The sequence below is a fragment of the Bos javanicus genome, chromosome 10, assembly GCF_032452875.1.
Source record: "Bos javanicus breed banteng chromosome 10, ARS-OSU_banteng_1.0, whole genome shotgun sequence".
Lineage (NCBI taxonomy): Eukaryota > Metazoa > Chordata > Mammalia > Artiodactyla > Bovidae > Bos > Bos javanicus.
Genome location: NC_083877.1, coordinates 35,250,233 through 35,271,615, shown reverse-complemented (window position 1 = coordinate 35,271,615; position 21,383 = coordinate 35,250,233). Strand labels below are relative to the sequence as shown.

Sequence of the window (21,383 nt, the reverse complement as noted above, 5' to 3'; positions counted from 1 at the left end):
AGGGGCAGCACTGATACCTGTTGGGAGGGAATCACTCATAGAATTTATTTCTTGGTTACTCTTAGGGCCTCCTTTCACATGAATTCATGGTTCTTGGATCAAATCCAGAGCGAAACTTAATAAATATGGATAAGTATGTAGGCAGAGACAGAGATTAAAAACCTATAGGGCTCTCAGTCCTCTGGCTGGCCACTGTGGTGACATGGGTCTCACCTCCTCTTCCTCTTTCCGCTTGGCCTCTAACTGCCTCCGTTGCTCCTCCTGAGCTCGCCTTTCCAGCATTTCTTCATGAAAAGACTTGGGAGGGGGCTTGTTGTGCTCGCAGAGAAATGACTGCACATAGTAAGCCAGTTCAAATATCATCACCTAAACACACGGATGGAAATCAACCACAAATGGTCAAGTGATGGGAAGACAGGGTCCAACGGCGAGACTACAGAAGAACATGCAGACCATCCGAGACTATTCACAATGATGATATTCATTTTGATGCGACACATTCTAAATTAGTTATAGGAGGTAACCACAGCAGGAAAAAGCTTTTCAGCACTCATCTCATTGTGTTGCTATCAAGACAAATCACTATCTAAATAAGTAAAAAGCATCACTTTTGTAGTCCTATTCAATTTATTGGCATTTTCTATATAATAAATCTTCTAAAATATTTTTCTATATGGAGAAGGCAATGGCACCCCACTCCAGTACTCTTGCCTGGAGAATCCCATGGGTGGAGGAGCCTGGTAGGCTGCAGTACATGAGGTCGCTAAGAGTCGGACACGACTGAGCGACTTCACTTTCACTTTTTACTTTCATGCACTGGAGAAGGAAATGGCAACCCACTCTAGTGTTCTTGCCTGGAGAATCCCAGGGAGGGGGGAGCCTCGTGGGCTGACGTCTACGGGGTTGCACAGAGTTGGACACGACTGAAGTGACTTAGCAGCAGCAGGTTCTCATTAGTTATCCATTTATCCACAGTAGTGTATATGCCAACTTCAATCTCACAATTCATCCCACCACTCCCCTTCCCCTCCTGGTATCCATGTTTATTCTCTGCATCTGTGTCTCTATTTTCGCTTTCCAACTGAGTTCATCTGTAACATTTTTCTAGATTTCATATATATGTATTCATCTACTATATTTGTTTTTCTCTTTTTGACTTAACTCTGTATGCCAGTCCCTAGGTCCATCCACATCTCTGCAAATGGCACAATTTATTCCTTTTATGGATGAGTAATAGTCCATTCTATATACGTACCATATCTTTATCCATTCCTCAGTTGATGGACATTTAGGTTGCTTCCATGTGAAGGCTATTGTAAGTAGTTCTACAATGAACACTGGGATGCATGTACCTTTTGAAATTTTGGTTTTCTCCAGGTATATGCCCAGGAGTGGGACTGTTGTGTCATATGGTGGTTCTATTTTTAGTTTTTTAAGGAACTTCCATACTGGTCTCCATAGTGGCTGTACCAATTTACATTCCCACCAATAGTATAGGAGGGTTCCCTTTTCTCCACACCCTCTCCCAGCATTTACTGTTCATAGATTTTTTGATGATGGCCCTTCTGACCTGTATGAGGTGATACCTCATTGTAGCTTTAATTTGCACTTCACTAATAATTAGTGATGTTGAGCATCTTTCCGTGTGTTTGTTGGCCATTAAAAAGTATAATCTAAAATAAAGACAATGTGCTCTCTTCAGCAGAACATATGCTAAAACTGGAGAGATACAGAGAAGATTAGTATGGCCCCTGTGCAAGGATGACATGTAAATCTGTGAAGCATTCCATGTTTTTTTGGTTACCAAGGGAGAAAGGGATGGGGGAAGGAGGGATAAATGGAGAGACTGAGATTGACATGTACACACTATTACATATAACATAGATAACTAGTAAGGACTAACTGTATAGCACAGGGAACTCTTCTCAAAAGTCAGTAATGACCTGTAGGGAAAACGAATCCAAAAAATAGTGGATACTGTGTATGTAGCTATACAGTGGAAATCAGTACAACATTGTAAATCAAATCAACTATACTGTAATACAAATTTGAATAAATAAATTAAATAAAGTCAAAAAAAGGTGGGGCTGGGGTGAGTGGGACAACAAAAGCAGAAATAAACAAGTGCGACTAAATCAAATATTTCTGCACAGCAAAAAAAAAAAAAAAAGATTCTGCACAGCAAAGGAAACCATCAAGAAAATGAAAAGGCAAACTACAGAATGAGAGAAGATACCTACAAATCATATATCTGATAAGGGGTCAATATTTAAATATATAAAGAACTAATATAACTCAGCAGCAAAAATAAAAAAGAAAACCCAAACAATCCAATTAAAAAATGGACAGAGGAACACAATAGACATTTTTCCAAAGAAGACATACAAATGGCCAACAGGCATATGAAAAGATATATAACATCGCTGATCATCAGGGAAACACAGATCAAAACCACAATGAGCTATCACTTCACACATCAAAAAGACAGTGAACAACAAGTGTTGGTCAGGGTGTGGAGAAAAGGGAACCCTGATACACTTTTGGTGAGAATGTAAATTGTTGCAGCCAGTCTGAAAAACAGTATGGAGGTTACTCAAAAAATTAAAAACAGAACTACATATGATCTAGCAATCCTACATCTGAGTATATATTCAAAGGGAATGGAAAAAAAGGATCTTGAAGAGATATCTATACTCCCATGTTATTGCAGCATTATTCACAATAGCCAAGGTAAGTGTCAATGAAAAAGTGAATAAAGATGTGATATAAATATACATACACAGTGAAATATTCAACCATGAAAAAGAACATCCTCCTGCTTGCAGAAACACAAATGGAACTTGAGGCATTATATTAAGTGAAATAAATCAAAGACAAATGCTGCATATCATTTACATGTAGAATCTAAAAAAACTGAAACAGGGACTAGAATTGTGGTTACTTAAGGATTGGTGGTGAGAGTAAAAGGGAGATATGTAGGTCCGAGTATACATACTTTCAGTTATAAGATAAGTAAGTTCTGGGGATCTAATGTATAGCATGATGATTATATTGCTGTTGTTCAGTCGCTAAGTCATGTCCAACTCTTTACAACCCCATGGACTGTAGCACGCCAGGCTTCCCTGTCCTTCACTATCTCCTGGAGTTTGCATGATGATTATGTAATAGTTATATAATACTGCACTATAAAAATAAAATCAAACACAGCAAAGAATTTTACAAAAAAATGACAAATTATGAATCCAAGAAACCAGAGGATTCTGTAGCTGCATTTTCAATGTAACTCCATATTATTTTTCAGTTAAGACATTAGACTACATTAGAAAGAACTTAAACTAGAAAGAACTCTGCAGTAATTCCCAAGGCCGATTTTTTTGTCCAAGCTGTTCTACAATCACTTTATGTACCACAACAATCACTGAAGTTCTTGGAAACACAACTTAGGTGGGCAAAGATTATAGGGGCAAAAAGCACCCCAGAGGGCACACGGTAACTCACTGTGTTATGGAATGCAAGTGAAAAATGGTCCAGTCACTTTCCTAGTAACATAGAGGCCTAGGGCTAGTCCTTACTTAACTCTTCTCAGTCTTTGTAGGACAGGATAAGTTAAAAGTGATGTGCATAGGCAAAAACACTGCATAATCTTACACAAAAGTGAGGAGAAGATGGATTATACCTAGGATACTCAGTGGGCTTAAGGAACAGACCGTAATACTCGCCCTAAGAGGTCACCCAGCCTGGCCCTCCAGAGAGAGTTCTCACCTAAGGGGGAGCTCATGCAGACCCTGATGTCAGAGGATTAAAAAAGCATCAGTACTGAACTAGGTGTAAATGCTCAGGTATAAAAGGGACACTGATGGAGGACAGTGAGTCCCTAATTATTGAGAAGTAAACAATTAGTTCTTCTGATATGAAAAGTGGAGATGTGGCAAAGTTTGGTCAGAAATCACTTGTTTGTAAACATTTTCCAACGTAAATGTTCAAGTCAAGATGAGGTCATGATGTCAGGCTCAAAGTGTGCAAAAATTCTGGTCAGTTTCATATGGAGTGTTTCCAGAAGAATTAAGTATCAACAGTACTGTCTATGCACGCTCTACAATTCATAATTCATAAGTACTGTTAATTAAAGCAATCCAAACAGCAATATTCCCCTCTGTAGATACCAATAAAAAAACAGAACATTATAGTGAAAGTTAGATCTGAGGTGCAATGGGAAAGCCTTTAAGCCAAAGAAAAGGCTGGAAGGCAAACACTAGTGAACATGATGAGATTTTTATCATTGTCATAATTCTAGTTTTACAAATCATACCTCACCACAGTGTTTTTTGGCCACTTCTTCTAGGCGGGACTTTAACAAATTAACACTTTCATTTGACAGACCTTTGGCATTCTTTAATTCTATTTCAGGGACTCTGGAAAAGAAAAAAAAAAGAATTACTCTAAAAAGTACAGATTGTTTGCATTAATATTTGCTAATTTTCAAGCTCGGAGCCTGGGGTTTCCGTAAGGGCCTCACTTGTGAACTTCTTTGTACCCTTAGGAACATTTCCTTTCATCTTAAAAGGATTTCAACTTTACCCCAGCAACTCTGTTGACACAGCACTCAACATGAAGTCACCTGCAGCCTGTAGGGCAGAAATGGGCTGGCCAGGTGTCAGCGTGGGCTTTCGAGTGCCCTGCTCCCCAAGAGGACCAGACTTACTGGGGCTCAATCAGGTGTCTCTCCAACTCCTCTGTCTCTGATTTCAGCTTTACAATCCGATTTAAATTTCTAACATCAACTACTATTTACTGCCCTTTAAAAAATCACTCCAGCTCTGTGTGTGATTCTAGCCTAGTAACTTCACCATGCACTCCCTTTCATGATAATGCTCGATCCTGGCTTGCCCCCTAACATCAGTGAACTCTGACAGCTCACCCACAAGGGTCTAAGCACTCTGTGATCATCTGTCTGCTCCTAGCATAAAGCAGGATAAGAATAACTATGTGTGAGGTGGAGGCACAGTGTTCTATCTAGTACTCCTACAACAGGCTGTGTCCCAGGAACTCATTCTGCTATAAATGAGCTCACTCACTCATGTCATGCACACTCTGCAAACTCTGCTATTCCAAGGATGCCTACCACATGCTCTTCTTGATCTCTATAGGGCACAACTAACAGTCAACACCTTCTACCCAAGGAAAATACAATCAGCCCTCCCTTGGGGTTCCTCTTATTTCCAACCACAACACATCCAATAACAACTCCTGAGATTAAGTAGGCTTTATTTAATTTTACAGATGAGAAAACGATTCATCCCTTCCCACCAAGCATTTCTGAGTAATTCATGGCATTTTACCTTGGTGAAGCCTTTACTATTCACTTATCTATGCATTCTCTCAGTGCTTCATTATGACAGATTACTACAGCCATCATCTACCTGGATAGATGGAAATCTTAGAGAAAGTCTACGTCAGGTCCATTTAATCCAGGATTCTCTTTCTCACAGTGGTATAAAGGACTATTTTGCAGAAAAGGAAAGTTTTCCTGCATGATATTATTTCAAAAGATAGGAATGTTTCCCCAAGTCAAGACTTAGATAATTAAAAAAAAAATCAAGCAGTCACTATATAGCAATATTAACAGAATAGCGAAAAATTAATCTGCAACACTAATTAAACACTGTAAAATTTCCAGTGTTCTCTTCATGCCCTTGGTACATAATTCCTAAGTTTATGTAGCTGATATTACAATGTTTACTTTTTAACTTTTGTAAACACTTGCATGCTGTTTCTCAAATGATATTCTTACCAAATGGACACATCAAGATTTACCTGATGAGTTCTCTAACATAGTGGCTCTCAACCAGGGGTAATTATGTTCCCCCTCCAAGGTGATATCAGTCAATGTCAAGTAGGCAAAGAAGCTCTGTGCCCCTCTACATATTTCTTGCCTAAGCATCTCTTCCATCTGGCCAGTCCTGAGTTGTATCTTTGATAACAAACCAGTAACAGTAAGTGAAGTGCCCTCCTGAGTTCTGTAAACTGTTCTAGCAAATTATCAAACCTGGGGCGGGGTGGGGGGAGGGTGTCACAGGAACGTGCAAATTTATAGCCAGTTGATCAGAAGTACTGGGACTTGCAACTGGCATCCACGTCTCATCATGGGAGTAAGCCCCCAACTCAGCTATCAAGAACTATGGACAGTTAGTGTCATAACTGAACTGAATTGTTCAGATACCCAGTTGGTGTCAGAAAAGATACCACCTATTTGGTGTCAGGAAAGATAAGACCTAGAGAGGCACTGTCTTATTTTTCTTTCGTAAAATTAATTACCTTTCAATTAATGCATAAATTAACTTTCTGAGTATCTACTATTCTACTCTAGGCACAGAGGCTGGGCTAAAATTGGGTTACTAACTTCAGGGAGCTCATCTTGACCTACCTGTATTTTCATAAACTCCATCACCTCTTAAGGTAACAAATTCCATACATTTACCACCCACTGGGTAAGGCAGTACATCCTTTTACTTGTTACTTTCCTTCACTGGCTTCCTGCACAACAAGCTCAATTAGAAAAACATCATCCAGGCCAAATCTGCTTTTCTGCATGGAATGTCTGGGAAAAGATTACATGGAATACGCATGGTACTTGAAATGAAGAATACTTGAGCCTTGACAGGTAATGCTTTTGTTTTACTACTGGATCTGAACCCAAGGGGGTATTACCTTCAGGGGGAGTTTAGAAATACATGAGGCTTTTGGCTGTCTCACTGACTGGAAAACTCTTTAGGCATTTAACGGGTAGAGGCCAGTGATGTTACATGCCCTGCCATCTTCCCGAACCTGAAAGAGGGCGACTAAATCATTTTCTGCTTGGAAGTCCAGGTCCCACTAGGCTCGGAAGGCTACTCTAAGTCCTAATGTAAACTGTACTTTAAAACTAAGTACACAAGGCTTTTATAGTCACTGCACCTTTATCTTTTTTCCCCTAAATTGTTCCTCTTCCTAGTCTGTGAAAAATTAAACAAACAAAAGTTAACCTAACAGAAGGAGCAAACATTAGTCATGGAGCAAACACTACCACCCATAGAGACTATTAACTAGAAGCCAACCTAACAGGAGACAGGCTTCATGAAAACATCCATTGCTGATGTAGTTCTGATGAACTCCAAGTGATAGGAAATAAAATTTTAAATGGAATGGGGGCCAGAAGGAAAAAATACCATTGACTTCAACCTGTTCCTTTGTTTTCAAAACAGAGAAGTGAAATCACATCAAAGCTATTTATAAACAGACTTCCCTGGTGACTCAGACGGTAAAGAATCTGCCAGCAATGCAGGAGTCCTGGGTTTGATCCCTGGGTTGGGAAGATCCCCTAGAGAAGGGAATGACAACCCACTCCAGTATTCTTGCCTCGGTAATTCCATGAACAGAAGAGCCTGGTGGGCTTGACTGAGAGACTAACACACACATTTATAAATGAACTCACACATCTGGATAGGTGGGTGGGCATTTCACTCTCAAATCCACTTTCACGTACACTTCTTCACCAGTCAGGCCTTGAGGGTACAGAACTAAATTGATTTCAGGAGGCTCTTTGACCTAAAAGAGAAAAAGAAAATCTTTTTTTTTCTCTAGAGAGCCAGTCATTAACGATTAAGATAATTATTTCAGCTCAAAAGTTCTACTTTTTAAATATTACACACAGTTTTATTTTATAAAACTGTGCTTTGGTCACATTTTCCTAAAGCATGGTTTAAAAACAAAACTTGTGCCAGACAGAGTACATTTTCCTTTTCAGTTTTCTAAGGAGTGACCTGAAATGTCCCACGCAGCCTCCATTTATTCAAGTAAGCGGCTGCTGCCCTAGAGACTGAGAGTGCAGGGGCAAATCTGGACAGACAGGAAGCCAACTAGCTGACACAAAACAGAGGACGTGTAAGTATTTCCAAATAGTGACCAGTGCTGTAAAGAAAGCAAAGCTGAGCCATGGAACAGAGTGGTGGAGGAGGAGAAGGTATTCAGACAGGTGGGTCAGAGAAGGCCTACTGACACTTCAAATACTCAGACAACGCGTGAAAATCTTGACAAGGAGAAATCTGACAGCTCTTCTAAAACTGTGTATGCTTTCAACCAACTGTTTTCCCCCAAATAACTAAATATTCCATTATCCTTTATTTATATATGCTCTTCCCAAAAAGGATTTGAGGCAGTTTATATAATTTATAAACATAAACCTACCAACTCTGTGAGGTAGGTGTCATCTCCACTGTACAGACAAGGCGGTTCAGGCTCCAAGTTTCTTCCCCACAAACAGACAGTGGCAAGGCTGGACTTCAAATCCAACTAAGACACCCAAACCTGTGTCTCCCCATCAGCCCTCCCTTGTTAACGCCAATCCTCAGTTGTCGGATTGCTAGAGTAAGGAGTTGCAAGGAGTTGAAGCTTGCCTTTGCCTTGGAATGTCAAGGCAGCCAGGGCAAAAAGAGAAATGTGGCATTATCAGAAAAGAGAAAGCATAAAAAGTCTTCCAAGGGTGACAAAGTATTGAGGAACATTAAATTCTGACAGAACATGAACTTTACATGTGGCACTCTGAAGTATACAATCAGCTGTGTATATAAAATACATAAGCTCGGTTTTCATTTATAATAATCCTTGATTTTTTTAAAAAAGCTACTGTAAAAATTCAGTCTGTGTTGGTGGCAAAGGACAGAGAAGAAGGTGGATTTGAGATAAAGCTGACAGAGAGACTGGGCCCTGAGAGAGGAAACCAGAAGGCTAGTGTCCGGTAGATCTCTAGCTCCTTGATGCAGAGCAGGATGAGGAAAGAGGACCTCCACTGAGAGGAGACACGAGGACTGCAGGTGGCCTTGCCAGGAGCAGACCCTGGCATGAGAGGAGTGGTGCTGGGTGAGGATGAGGCCACAGCAGGTCTATGACAACTCTTTCAAGGAGGTGTGGGTTCGGGTTAAATTAAAGGGACAGAGAGTGGGGCCACAGACGGGGTGGGGGGTGAAATCAAGGGATAATTTTATTTTGTTCTGTTTAAAGATGGGAGATACTACAGAGTGTGAGGATGTTGATGGAAATATTATGGAAGAGCAGGAAGGAGACCAAATTAGGATCTGAAGTTGATGGATCCTGGGCAGAACAGAAACAGGCTAGACTGATTGGAGGAGGGGCTTTCCTTCTAGAATGACAGGAAGATGTGAGGGGGGATAAAAAAAAGCAAGTAGAGGAGGCTTTCCTCTGAGGATCCTCACAGGAGCGAGAATGAAACTGAACCTGTTAGATTCCCAGTTTCCTGTTTCCTCTTCAATCAAGACACGCTGGCTGTTATCTGCTGTAAAGCAGATACAGATCATATCAGACAGAATTTAACAGGGCAAGCATTGATTTGCTAAAAGCAGCAAAAACACCAATTCTCACTTGCTAAGAAGGAAAGGACAAACTATTACCTTGACCAGTCTCCTAAATAGCCTCACTTCTGGAAAAGCTTTTCAGTACGGAAATTTTCAAACAAAGCTGATAATGATAGAATGAACTCCATGTACTTACCAGCCAGTTTCAATAATGACCCATTTACGGCCAATCTTGTGTATCTATATGTGCCCTATCCCCAAGTGCCACACTGGATCGTTTTGAAGTAAATCCTATCAACCAGTCTTTGCCTGTGTTATTATTATTCTCTTCCCAACATCAATCCAATGAAGTAGAAAAAGGTATATATCTCCATTTTAGAGATGTAAAAACTAAAGAGAAAGGCTAATTAGACAGACTCAAAATTTTACCAATGCTTCCTCCACCAGGTCGAATCTTAAGAAATTTTTCATCTCATAGGCCACAAATTTTAGAGAGATACTATGTCGCCCAAGAAAATACTTTTTTGCTCCCTCTCTACTGTAGATACCACTTTAGAAAATAGAGAATATTTTAGTACCAAAAGTAGGAGAAAAGTACAAAAACAGAATAAAGTGTAGTCAATTTAGCTTATATTACTATATCTTTACATATACATTATTCTGCCTTTCATTTTCTAATTTGGCTGAAGACCAACAAAAACTATATTTTAGAATGCAGATGGGGAAACTGCTGCAAATCCATACTGACTCACATAGCTTAAAGAGTCAAAATAAATATGAAAATAAGAATATATATTTATACACATATATACATATCTGTAACTGAGTCACTTTGTTGTAAGGCAGAAATTAACACAACATTGCTAATCAACTACACTTTAATAAATTTAAAAAAAATGGAAAATGCCATACAGATAATCTTCTTAAAGTAACATATCCAAGACCCTGCAGGCCCAAGGTAAAGAGGTGGAAGCCAAGGTGTTAAAACAGAAGCAGATTATCTAGGAGCAATAGCAGATTTTCTGTTTTGCAGCAACGACATTGCAGTAGTCATCTATAAATGAAAGGAGCAAGAGTCACCTAACTACTAATGTATAAGCAAGTTGTGTAAGTGGAAACTACGAATGCAAACCAAGGGGTGAACTTTCCTGGGCTCGGTATAGAGATAAACTTGTAACAAATAGACAACATATGCCACATGAAGGGGGTTATCTCCGCACACATATGATAACAAATTTGGTTTAGCATTCCCTTTTCTCTTTCTGTAGGAAGTGCAGCATGTATCTGAATGTAACTGACCTTCTCAGGAAACGGTACAGGAAAGCCCACAGTTCATGTCTGGAGTCACTAGAACAGAAGCCAGCTTCAGAAAAGAGAGGCCATTGGGAGACTACACATTTTGAAGATATTCTTTAAGAAGTGAAAGTAAAAGTCGCTCAGTTGTGTCTGACTCTTTGTGATCCCATGGACTATACAGTCTACAGAATTCTCCAGGCCAGAATACTAGAGTGGGTAGCCTTTCCCTTCTCCAGGGGATCATTCCCAACCCAGGTCTCCCACATTGCGGGTCGATTCTTAACCAGCTGAGCCACAAGGGAAGCCCAAGAATACTGGGGTGGGTAGCCTATCCCTTTCCAGTGGATCTTCCCGACCCAGGAATCGAACCAGGGTCATCCTGCATTGCAGGCGGATTCTTTACCAACTGAGCTGTCAGGGAAGCCCATACCATTCTTTACTAAAGGGGATGCTTAAGGTGATGCTTAAGAAGGAACAATGAATCAAGGTAAAGACACCTGGCAGTAATCAGGGAAGGAGGTCTCTCTCAGTCACAAGGGGACCACCAGGCAGAACATCAGTATATAAAACAATGGCCTAAAAAAGTGGTTAGGATCCTACAAACATTCCTGGGCTGACCCAGCCTTAGAACAAATGCAGGTCTAGTGTTCTAGTTACTTCCATCACACAGCAACACTAGCAGGACAACGGTGATAACAGTGGTGAGCCCAGATAATGCCAAAGCAATCTTAATGCCAAAGCAAACTCTGAGGAAAGAGTTCAGATACAAAGTGAAGACACTCCTGGACGCATAAAGGTTTCAGTTTTAGGAAATGCATGAGTCCAGTTATGGTGGTTTGGATGAAGGAACAGACCTGTGGATGCTGATGAACGACGTATGCGGGACAAAAATCTGACAACTTGTCTGGTTCTGAGTACCAAGTGAGACCAACCCAAAGAGCAGGACATTGAAGCTACCAGGTGACTAGCTACTTCTAAAGCTTTTGTCTTTGGCTGACAGCTTGACTGGACCAGAATGATATTTCTCTTCACGAAGCATAGACTCTGGAGTACCGTTTCCCCAATATCCACTCTCCTTTTATTTCTTTGTAAAAGAATCCTCAATTTTTTTTAGCTGAATACATTTCCCCAACTCATATGCAGCTCAGTGTAGCTACTGGATTAACTGAAAGCCAATAATATGAAAGACTCATTTGAAAAGACCCTGATGCTGGGAAAGATTGAAAGCGGGAGGAGAAGGGGATGACAGAGGATGCGATGGTTGGATGGCATCGCCGACTCAATGGACATGAGTTTGAGTAAATTCCAAGAGTTGGTGATGGACAGGGAGGCATGGCGTGCTGCAGTCCACGGGGTCATAAAGAGTCAGATACGACTGAGAGACTGAACTGAACTGAACTGAATATGAAAGAACTGTAAGATGCAATTTCCAGGAAGTGACCTTTATTAAAAGAAAGGGATGAAGCTTTTTCATCCCTTTCTCCTTCCAGCTGGCTGGAATGCAGACGTGATGACTGGAGGCCAGACAGCCATTTCAGACCATGCAGGGGGCAGTAAGGTTGGTAGAACAGTAATTCAGAAAAAGCCCACAGCTCCAGACTTTTACATATAAAAACAGACTTTGTTATTTAAAGTTTTCTGTCATATGTAGCTAAACTTAATTTTAACCAGCATAGGCTCACTGGGAAAAAAAAATGACAGTCAGGGAACAGTGCTTTCAGAGGTAAGAACAGAAAATTCACCAGGCTTTTCTCAAGCAAACTGAGAGGCTCCCCTACTTGTAAAGAGGCTCTTATGCAAAACATGTTTAGGATACCAAGCATTAGCTCATATTAGGATATTCAAGGATTCCTGAAACTGAACAGGATTTCATTAAAAAGTTCAACAACCAAGATATATTAAAGATTAAGACTGGGTAGGGCATCTTCCATGCCTTTAGAAGACAAACTGTCATTAGAATTTAATGTTGATAAAATCTTTGACTTAACCTGCACAAAGAAATAATGAATTCCTGGAAAAAAAATCTGTAGACAAAAAAATACATAGTAAAGGGTAAATAAATTGTTTTGAGAGCATGGAATGAGAGGAAAGCAATGCAGAATGTATTGCTACAAAATATACAAAATTCTACATGAGGAAAAAGATTTGTTTTGAAGATTGAAAATACAAGTGACAGGAAGCAGTCATGGAAAGAAGGCCACATTATAATAAAACATGAGTAAAACACTTTTCAATGAGAACAAGAAGTTGGATACTCATCTGAAGTATAACACTATACATGTACTCAGTTGCTCAGCTGTTTCTGACTCTTTGCAACTCCTGGTACTATAGTCCACCAGGCTCTTCTGTTGATGGAGTTTTCCAGGCAAGAATACTTGAGTGGGTTGCCATTTCCTTCTCCAGGGGTTCTTCTTGACCCAGGGATCGAACACATATCTCCTGCACTGGCAGGCAGATTCTTTACCACTGGGCCACATGGGAAGCCCTTTAATACTACAAAACAGTCAAAAAAATCCTCAAGGTATAAAATGTGAATGAGTAATACAAACTCAGTCCTAAAATATGAAAGGTAATACTCTAGACTAATTACCACCAGAGTTAAAAAAAAGACATTAGCTCTTCAAGAAATAAACCCCAAGTATATTACTACATCCACAGGACTAGCAACACTGACCTGGGGGACCCTCTTTTCAGCACAGTGCACACCACCTGGAGAAGTGCCCAGCCAGCAGAAACCCCAGTTTCTCAGTCTCAATATGCTTTTCTTGGGTACCTCCTCACACTCACCCCAAAATAAACTGGTATAAGCGTGTGTCTATTTCTGCTAAAAGTACCGTAATGAAGGATGTGCATGTACTCAGTCGTGTCTGAGTCTTGGCGACCCCATGGACTATAGCCCACCAGGCTCCTCTGTCCATGGGATTTTTAAAGCAAGAATACTGGAGTGGGTTGCCATTTCTTCCTGTAGGGGATCTTCCAGACTCAGGGATCAAACCCTCGTTTTCTGGGTCTCCTGCATTGCTGGTAGATTCTTTACCTGCTGAGCCACAAGACTATTAAAAAGAATTTTATTGGCCATTCCACATAGGAGCACAACTTTTGGTTCCAAGGCATGAGGGTTAGTGACAGCCTGTGATTAAAATTCACTGGTTTACAAGATGAGCAGCAGAGTGAGGACAAGGTTTGGGAAATTAATTAAAAATACTAACACAAGAGGGAGACGGATGGACTGGGAATTTGGGGTTAGTAGATACAAACTATTACATAAACAACAAGGTCCTACTTAGAACAATGAACTATATCCAACTTCCTAGGATAAACCATAATGGAAAAGAATATTGAAAAAAGACTGTATCTATGTGTAAAACTGAGTCACTCTGGTGCACAGCAGAGACTGGCACAACATTATAAATCAACTATACTTAAAAAAAAGAAAAACTAACACAATTTTCAATTAACCACGTAAATACACTGAACCATACACTTAAAAATTAAGTTAGTACATTTATGTTATGTATTTTATTCCACAAGCATATAAAACAAGCTACACAATTCAAACCACTTTCAGGTGTTTGGTCTAGAATTGTTATCTAGACCCTGCTAGTCAAATCCCCCTTAAATTTTGATGACAAGACTTGGTTCAGCATGGCCCCATGTTTATTACTTGCTTCTGTTCTCATATCCTGTAATGTAGGAAAGAAATTAGTCTGCGTAAAAAAACCAACAAATCTAGAAATAAAGTAACATGTGAAAGCTAGATAAGCTGGGCAAGTCTTTAGTTTTAAGTCTGTAAAGATGCCAAAAACAAAATAATAATGATAGTAAAAGCTCTCAGTCACTTTCTGTAACCGACCTTATAAAAATCACCAAGCTCATTCATTCATCTTCTGTTCTCAAGCATTTGCCTATTTGTCAAATGGCCAAGCACAAAAAAACAACAAACTGCTAGATTCCTTAAAGTTCAATAACTCTGACTCCATTTTAAACAAACACTAAAATATTCAAATCTGAGTTCTCCCCAAATTAAATACAGGTAATATAAGTGGAGGTGATGAATAGATTCAAGGGACTAGATCTGGTAGACAGAATGCCTGAAGAACTACGGACAGAGGTTTGTAAAGTTGTTTAGGAGATGATGACCAAAACCATCCCCAAGATAAAGAAATGCAAGAAGCCAAAGTGGTTGTCTGAGAAGGCCTTACAAGTTGCTGAGAAAAGAAGAGAAATGAAAGGCAAAGGAGAAAGGGAAAGATACGCCCAACTGAAGCAGAGTTCCAGAGAACAGCAAGGAGAGAGAGATAAGAAAGCCTTCTTAACTGACTAATGCAAAGAAATAGAGGAAAACAATAGAATGGGAAAGACTAGAGATCTATGAGAAAATTAGAGATACCAAGGGAACATTTCACGCAAAGATAGGCATAAGAAAGGACAAAAACGGCAAGAACGTAACAGAAGCAGAAGAGATTAAGAAAAGGTGGCAAGAATACACAGAAGAACTGTACAAAAAAAGGTCTTAATGACCCAGATAACCATGATGGTGTGTTCTCTCACCTAGAGCCAGACATCCTGGAGTGTGAAGTTAAGTGGGCCTTAGGAAACATTACTAAACAAAGCTAGTGGAAGTGACAGAATTCCAGCTGAGCTATTTCAAATCCTAAAAGATGATGCTGTTAAAGTGCTGCACTCATTACACCAGGAAACTTGGGAAATTCAGCAGTGGCCACAGGACAGGAAAAGGTCAGTTTTCATTCCAATTCCAAAGAAAGGGACTGCTGAAGAATGTTCAAATTACCATACAACTGCACTCATTTCACATCCCAGCAAGATCATGCTCAAAATCCTTCAAGCTAGGCTTCAGTAGTACATGAACCGGGAACTTCTAGATGTACAAGTGGATTTGGAAACAGAAGAACCAGAGATCAAATTGTCAACATATGCTGGACACAGAAGAAGCAAGAGAATTCCAAATAAACATCTACTTCTGCTTCACTGACTATGCTAAAGCCTTTGACTGTGTGGATCACAACAAACTGTGGAATATTCTTAATGAGATGGGAATATCCCTGAGAAACCTGTCTGTAGGACAAAAAGCAATAGTTAGAACTGGACATGGAACAAAGGACTGGTTCAAAATTGGGAAAGAAGAATGTCAAGGCTTCTATATTGTTACCCTGCTTATTTAACTTATATGCAGAGTACATCATGCAAAATGCCAGGCTGGATGAAGCACAAGCTGGAATCAAGACTGCCGGCAGAGGCAGAAATACCAACAACCTCAGATATGCAGATGACACCACTTTAATGGCAGAAAGTGAAGAGGAACTACAGAGCCTCTTGATGAAGGTGAAAAAGGAGACTGAAAAATCTGGCTTAAAACTCAACATCCACAAAACCAAGATCATGCCATTTGGTCCAATGTCTTCAGGTCAAATAGATGAGGAAACTGTGAAAACAGTGTCAGATTTCATTTTGGGGGGCTCCAAAATCACTGCTGATGGTGACTGAAGCCATGAAATTAAAAGACGCTTGCTCCTTGGAAGAATAGCTATGACAAACCTAGACAGTGTATTAAAAAGCAGAGACATCATTTTGCCAACAAAGTTCCGTCTAGTCAAAACTATGGTTTTTCCAGCGGTCACGTATGGATGTGAGTGCTACATAATAAAAAAGGCTGATCACCTAAGAATTGTTGCTTTCTAACTGTGGTGCTGGAGAAGACTCTTGAGAGTCCCTTGAACTGCAAGATTAAACCAGTCAATCCTTAAGGAAATCAATCCTGAATATTCATTGAAAAGACTGATGCTGAAGCTGAAGCTCCAATACTTTGGCCACCTGATGCGAAGAACTGACTAACCGGAAAAGACCCTGATGCTGGGAAAGAATGAAGGTGGGAGGAGAAGGGGGTAACAGAGGATGAGATCGTTGAATGACATCACTGACTCAATGGACACGAGTTTGAGCAAACTCAGGGTAACAGTGAAGGACAGAGAAGCCTGGCATGCTGCAGTTCACGCAGTCACAAAGAGTCAGACAGGACTTAGTGACTGCACAACAATAACAACATTATTACAGTAAAAATGCCAGTGTAATTTTTTTAACCAGGCAAGTTGACTCTAAAGTTCGTAATGAAAAACCAAAGTAAAATTAGTCAGGAATATTCTGTAAATCATGACTACATTAAATACTAAAGCTGATTATAAATCTACAGTAATGAAAGCAATATGGTGACAGAACCTAAATAGATTTCTGGGATACAGTGTCAAGAAATACACCCAAATACAGTTGGGAATGGAAGCGGGGTCTTCTGCATTGCAGGCAGATTCTTTACCAGCTGAGCAACTAGGGAAGCGTATATTAAGCAAACAACCAAACAAAAATTGAGAGCTGTTTACCAGGCAGTAGGCATGTAGGTGTGAACAACAGTGAGACTTTATTTTTTTGGGCTCCAAAAAATCACTGCAGATGGTGACTGCAGCCATGAAATTAAAAGATGCTTGCTCCTTGAAAGAAAAACTATGACCAAACTAGATAGCATATTAAAAATCAGAGACATTACTTTGCCAACACAGGTCCGTCTAGTCAAAGCTATGGTATTTCCAGTAGTCATATATGGATGTGAGAGCTGGACTATAAAGAAAGCTGAGTGCCAAGGAATTGCTGCTTTTGAACTGTGGTGTTGGAGAAGACTCTTGAGAGTCCCTTGGACTGCAAGGAGATCCAGCCAGTCCATCCTAAAGGAAATCAGTCCTGAATATTCATTGGAAGGACTAATGCTGAAGCTGAAACTCCAAATCTGTGGCCAACTGATGCAAAGAACCAACTCATTGGAAAAGACCCTGATGCTGGGAAAGATTGAAAGCAGGAGGAGAAGGGGACGACAGAGGATGAGATGGTTGGATGGCATCACTGACGTGATGGACATGAATTTGAGTAGGCTCCAGGAGTTGGTGATGGACAGGGAAGCCTGGCGTGTTGCAGTCCGCAGGGTCACAAAGAGTCAGACACGACTGAGTGACTGAACTGAACTAAACTGATCCTTATGAAGCCAGTCTACTCTTATGCAATGCAAAGGTGGCATTTCACATTAGTGGAAAAGATTCATACTCAGAGGTAAGAACTTAAAAAAGTTGAAGGAAGCTTTTAAAAATGTCATGAAAGATTTAAAAGAAAGCCTTGAAGAATTCATTTTTGGTAACACTGGAGCAGGGAAAAAACAAACCATGGGGACCATGTAACAACAATAAAGAAAAAAAGATCATTTTGACTATACTGACTGTAAGTTTTTAAAAATTGCATAAATTACCTAAATATCAAAATGCATAATTGTTAGGGAAAAATATTTTCAATATAATAACCTAAAATGCTAATTTTCTTAACACATAAATTAACATATAAATGGTATGCCTCAAGATAGAAATAGCTCCGACAAATGAATGAGAAAATAGACAACAGAGTATAAAAATAAACAACATCAAAAAGTTCACAGAAAAAAAACCATGGCTTACAGACAAAGGTGGTCCTAATAACGTATAACTAAAGAAGTAAACATGTTTCATCTATTTATTGGCAAAGATGAAAAAGTCGGACGTCTACAATGTTGGTGAATATGTAGGTAAAGAAGTACTTATACACTACTGGTGGGCCCAGAAACAGAAAAACGGTTTTAGGAGGGGGGTATTAGCTATCAAATTATAAATGAGCAGGCCTTTGGCTGACAGAAAAGTAGCCAAGATAATTAAGTTAACAATACTTTTATAACTTCAGAGGAAATTCTATTTTAAACTAGCAGTGAGTGTCCAAACTTTAGTATGTAAAACAATTTTTAGCATGTATTCCCAAAATGTTTCTTTATTAATAATATATATATGCTACTAAACCAAACTCTACCTTATAATACATCTCCCAAAAAGAAGTTTAAAAAACTTCAGATGTTTAAGAAATTAAAGTTTACACAGGTAAATAATCTTGAGCTGAATTTACTGGCAGCAAATTTGGCCTGAACTGACATGAGGCTATTAATAGTCTTTATACATCCCATTGAGGGTGAACACTTGAATATTCACACGTTTCACTGTGCTTAATTCTGGATGCTGCTCCAGACATTGAGGGAAAGGAAGTGAAGCTGCTCAGTCGTGTCCCACTTTTTGCAACCCCATGGACTGTAGCCTAGCCCGCTCCTCCGTCCATGGTATTTTCCAGGCAAGAGTACTGGAGTGGGTTGCCATTTCCTTCTCCAGGGGATCTTCCCGACCCAAGGATCGAACCCGGTCTTCCGCACCGCAGGCAGACGCTTTACCATCTGAGCCACCAGGGAAGCCATTGAGGGAGGTACCAGATAAGTATGGAATGTGCACACATGGACATGAACACAAACACTTCTGAATTCTGAAACCTATCAAGCCTCAGGGTTTGGATAAAGGATTGTGGACTTGAATAATCTTCCCCTAAAGACTGGCAAGTAAAAAGTAACTGTTGAATGATTACATTCTTTTCTTTTAACTTTTTAAAATTTTTTTTAACTGAAGTATAGTTGATTTACAATGTTGTGTTAATTTCTGCTGTACAGCCGAGTGACTCAGTTATACACATATATATACTCTTTATATTCTTTTTCATTATGTTTTATCCCAGGATACTGAATATACAGGAGGTGCTATACAGGAGGAGTTTGTTGTTTATCCATTCTGTATGTAATAGTTTGCATCTACTAACCCCAAACTCCTAGTTTACCCCTTCCCCATCCCCTCCCTCTTGGCAACCACAAGTCTGTTCTTCATGTTGAATGACTACCTTCTGATTCATCCTTATGACTACCAATTAGCTGCTTGTGGGGCCTAGCAAAGTGTTAAGCATATTTGCCCATGTACCTCAGGGTACAGCTATCTGAATTCTTCTACCTGCCTATTACAGTCTTGGTTTTATTTACTACACTATCCTGTTACAAAGGCCACCAGCCATAAATTGAGATTATCGGTATCCCCACAAGCAGTTCCTTGTCCTTTTCTGTTTTCTTGCAGTCTTAGGACCATATAATTAAGCTGTGTAAACTAAATACACTGTCTCTGAATGAAGTCTTAGGAGCTTTGTATTGAGTCCCAATGCATACTTTGTGATACATATTTTAGTTACACTTCCTGGTTCTCAAGGGAACTGAGAAGTTACCAGATCACCAGAAAGTTACCTTATTATTTTAAGTATGTATAAGGGGAATATTAACATTTCTACTCTTTCAGTCTTAATTCTTGAAATTAAGTACTAGGAAAGTAAGCTCCCTGAAGGATGAGGGTTTGGTTTGGTTTGTGCTGGACTGTACTCTGAACACCTGGAAGGAACACATTGGGTGAGAGGGAGAATGTTTTGCCCTGACAGCTCCAGAAGATCCTAGATCTTGAGCAAATCCTGCATGTGCTGATAAAGTGCATGTTGTAAAATGCCAAGACTTAAAGGCAGATGAAGAAAGGTACTACTTTTTAAAAAATACTATAGATAACAATAGTTTGGTAGATAATGCTTCAAGGATGAGGGAAAAAACTGTATCAGCAGCTTGAAATGTTCCTTAACTTATTTCCAGACAAAAGAAAAAGAAAGAAAGAAAAGAAGCCAAATGCCTTTGGCATTTTAGCCGAATGCCATTTTAAAAGGTTTGGACTCAGCACACTCCCTCTTCATTACAGCTAAGAAGAATATATTCCATACTCTTGAAGGAAAGGCACAGAGGAAAGTTCCTCCACACCGCACAACACAGTGAGGATGCCAGAGGAGTACAGGGTAATTACACGGCTAACAGTTCTGAAGACATACCGGAGGGTGAGACTTCTGAGTAAGGACAGCAGTAAGATCTGTGCAAGAGCCCTCAAAGCGTTCCCAAAGTTGCAATGGGTCCGCATGAATGCGCTGTTGTATCAAACCCAAGGAGACAAGACAGTAAGGAGGCAGGTATGTTATGGAACGTCAGGGGGAATAAGAAGCAAGGCCAGGTAAGACCAGAGCCGATTTAGGGGAAAGGCTGTAAGAGAACTTGTCCCAGGCAGGGGTTCTGAAGACCCGCCTTGCGGCTGCGGGTGCAAGGACAAAAAGTGAGCGCGGGTGGACTGTGAGGGATGAAAGGACTCCAGAACCCGAAGTTGGGGTCTGGTGTTCGCTTCCGGCAAGGCCGCGCCAAGGGAGGCTGGGCCGCAGCACGCCAGCCCCGACCAGACATGCCAAGTTCCTACCCGTCCGCGCGCGTCCGGCCGCAGGTCCTGGAAGTCGGCGCCATAGATGGCCTCCAGGGCCTGCAGCTCGTGGTCTTGTCGTTGCGGGTAGCTCTCCGGTGGCTCGTCCCGGCCACGTCCCGGGGCCCCGCGGCCCCCGGCCATAGCAGTGCGGTGAGCCAGGAAGAACGGCCTTGCGGTAGCCGGTGGGCCCCAGGCTCCACTCCGGGGGCGGGATCGTGGGCGGGGCTTCTAGCCGGGGCGGGCCTGGGGCGAGGCTCCGAACCGGAGGCGGGGTCAGGGATGAGGTTAGGGGCTCTACGCTAGCGAGAAAGATCGGAGCAGGAGCTCCACGCCCGGAGTGGGCATGTGGGCCGGGCGCTGAGAAGGGGGCCCGGTCAGAGTTGGGGTGAGTCCCTCTGGCAGGAAGACTAATCTAGTACTGCTGTGTGCTGTGTGCTCACAGTCGTGTCCGACTCTTTGCGACCCCATGGACTGTAGTAGCCCACCAGGCTCCTCTGTCCGTGGGATTCTCCAGACAAAAATA

General features: G+C 40.8%; 1 protein-coding gene and 1 non-coding gene across 4 annotated transcripts in view; one reads left to right on the top strand and one right to left on the bottom strand.

Annotated features, from left to right (window-relative positions):
* Positions 1-21,082, bottom strand: part of EIF2AK4 (eukaryotic translation initiation factor 2 alpha kinase 4) — a 97,296-nt gene extending 76,214 nt beyond the window's left edge. The window contains exons 1-4 of one of the 3 annotated variants that reach the window (XM_061430729.1): positions 20,858-21,082; positions 7,472-7,584; positions 4,310-4,412; positions 214-366 (exon numbers count right to left, since the gene is read on the bottom strand). In XM_061430729.1, coding sequence (XP_061286713.1) covers positions 214-366; positions 4,310-4,412; positions 7,472-7,584; positions 20,858-21,001 — 513 coding nt within the window. In that variant the 5' untranslated portion in view covers positions 21,002-21,082. The remainder of the gene's footprint in view (positions 1-213; positions 367-4,309; positions 4,413-7,471; positions 7,585-20,857) is intronic. The other 2 variants (XM_061430727.1, XM_061430728.1) reach the window with 2 other exon arrangements.
* Positions 1,692-1,796, top strand: LOC133256340 (U6 spliceosomal RNA). Its single transcript, XR_009739204.1, has one exon. It is a non-coding gene; the product is annotated as a U6 spliceosomal RNA (small nuclear RNA).
* Positions 21,083-21,383: the final 301 nt, after the last annotated feature.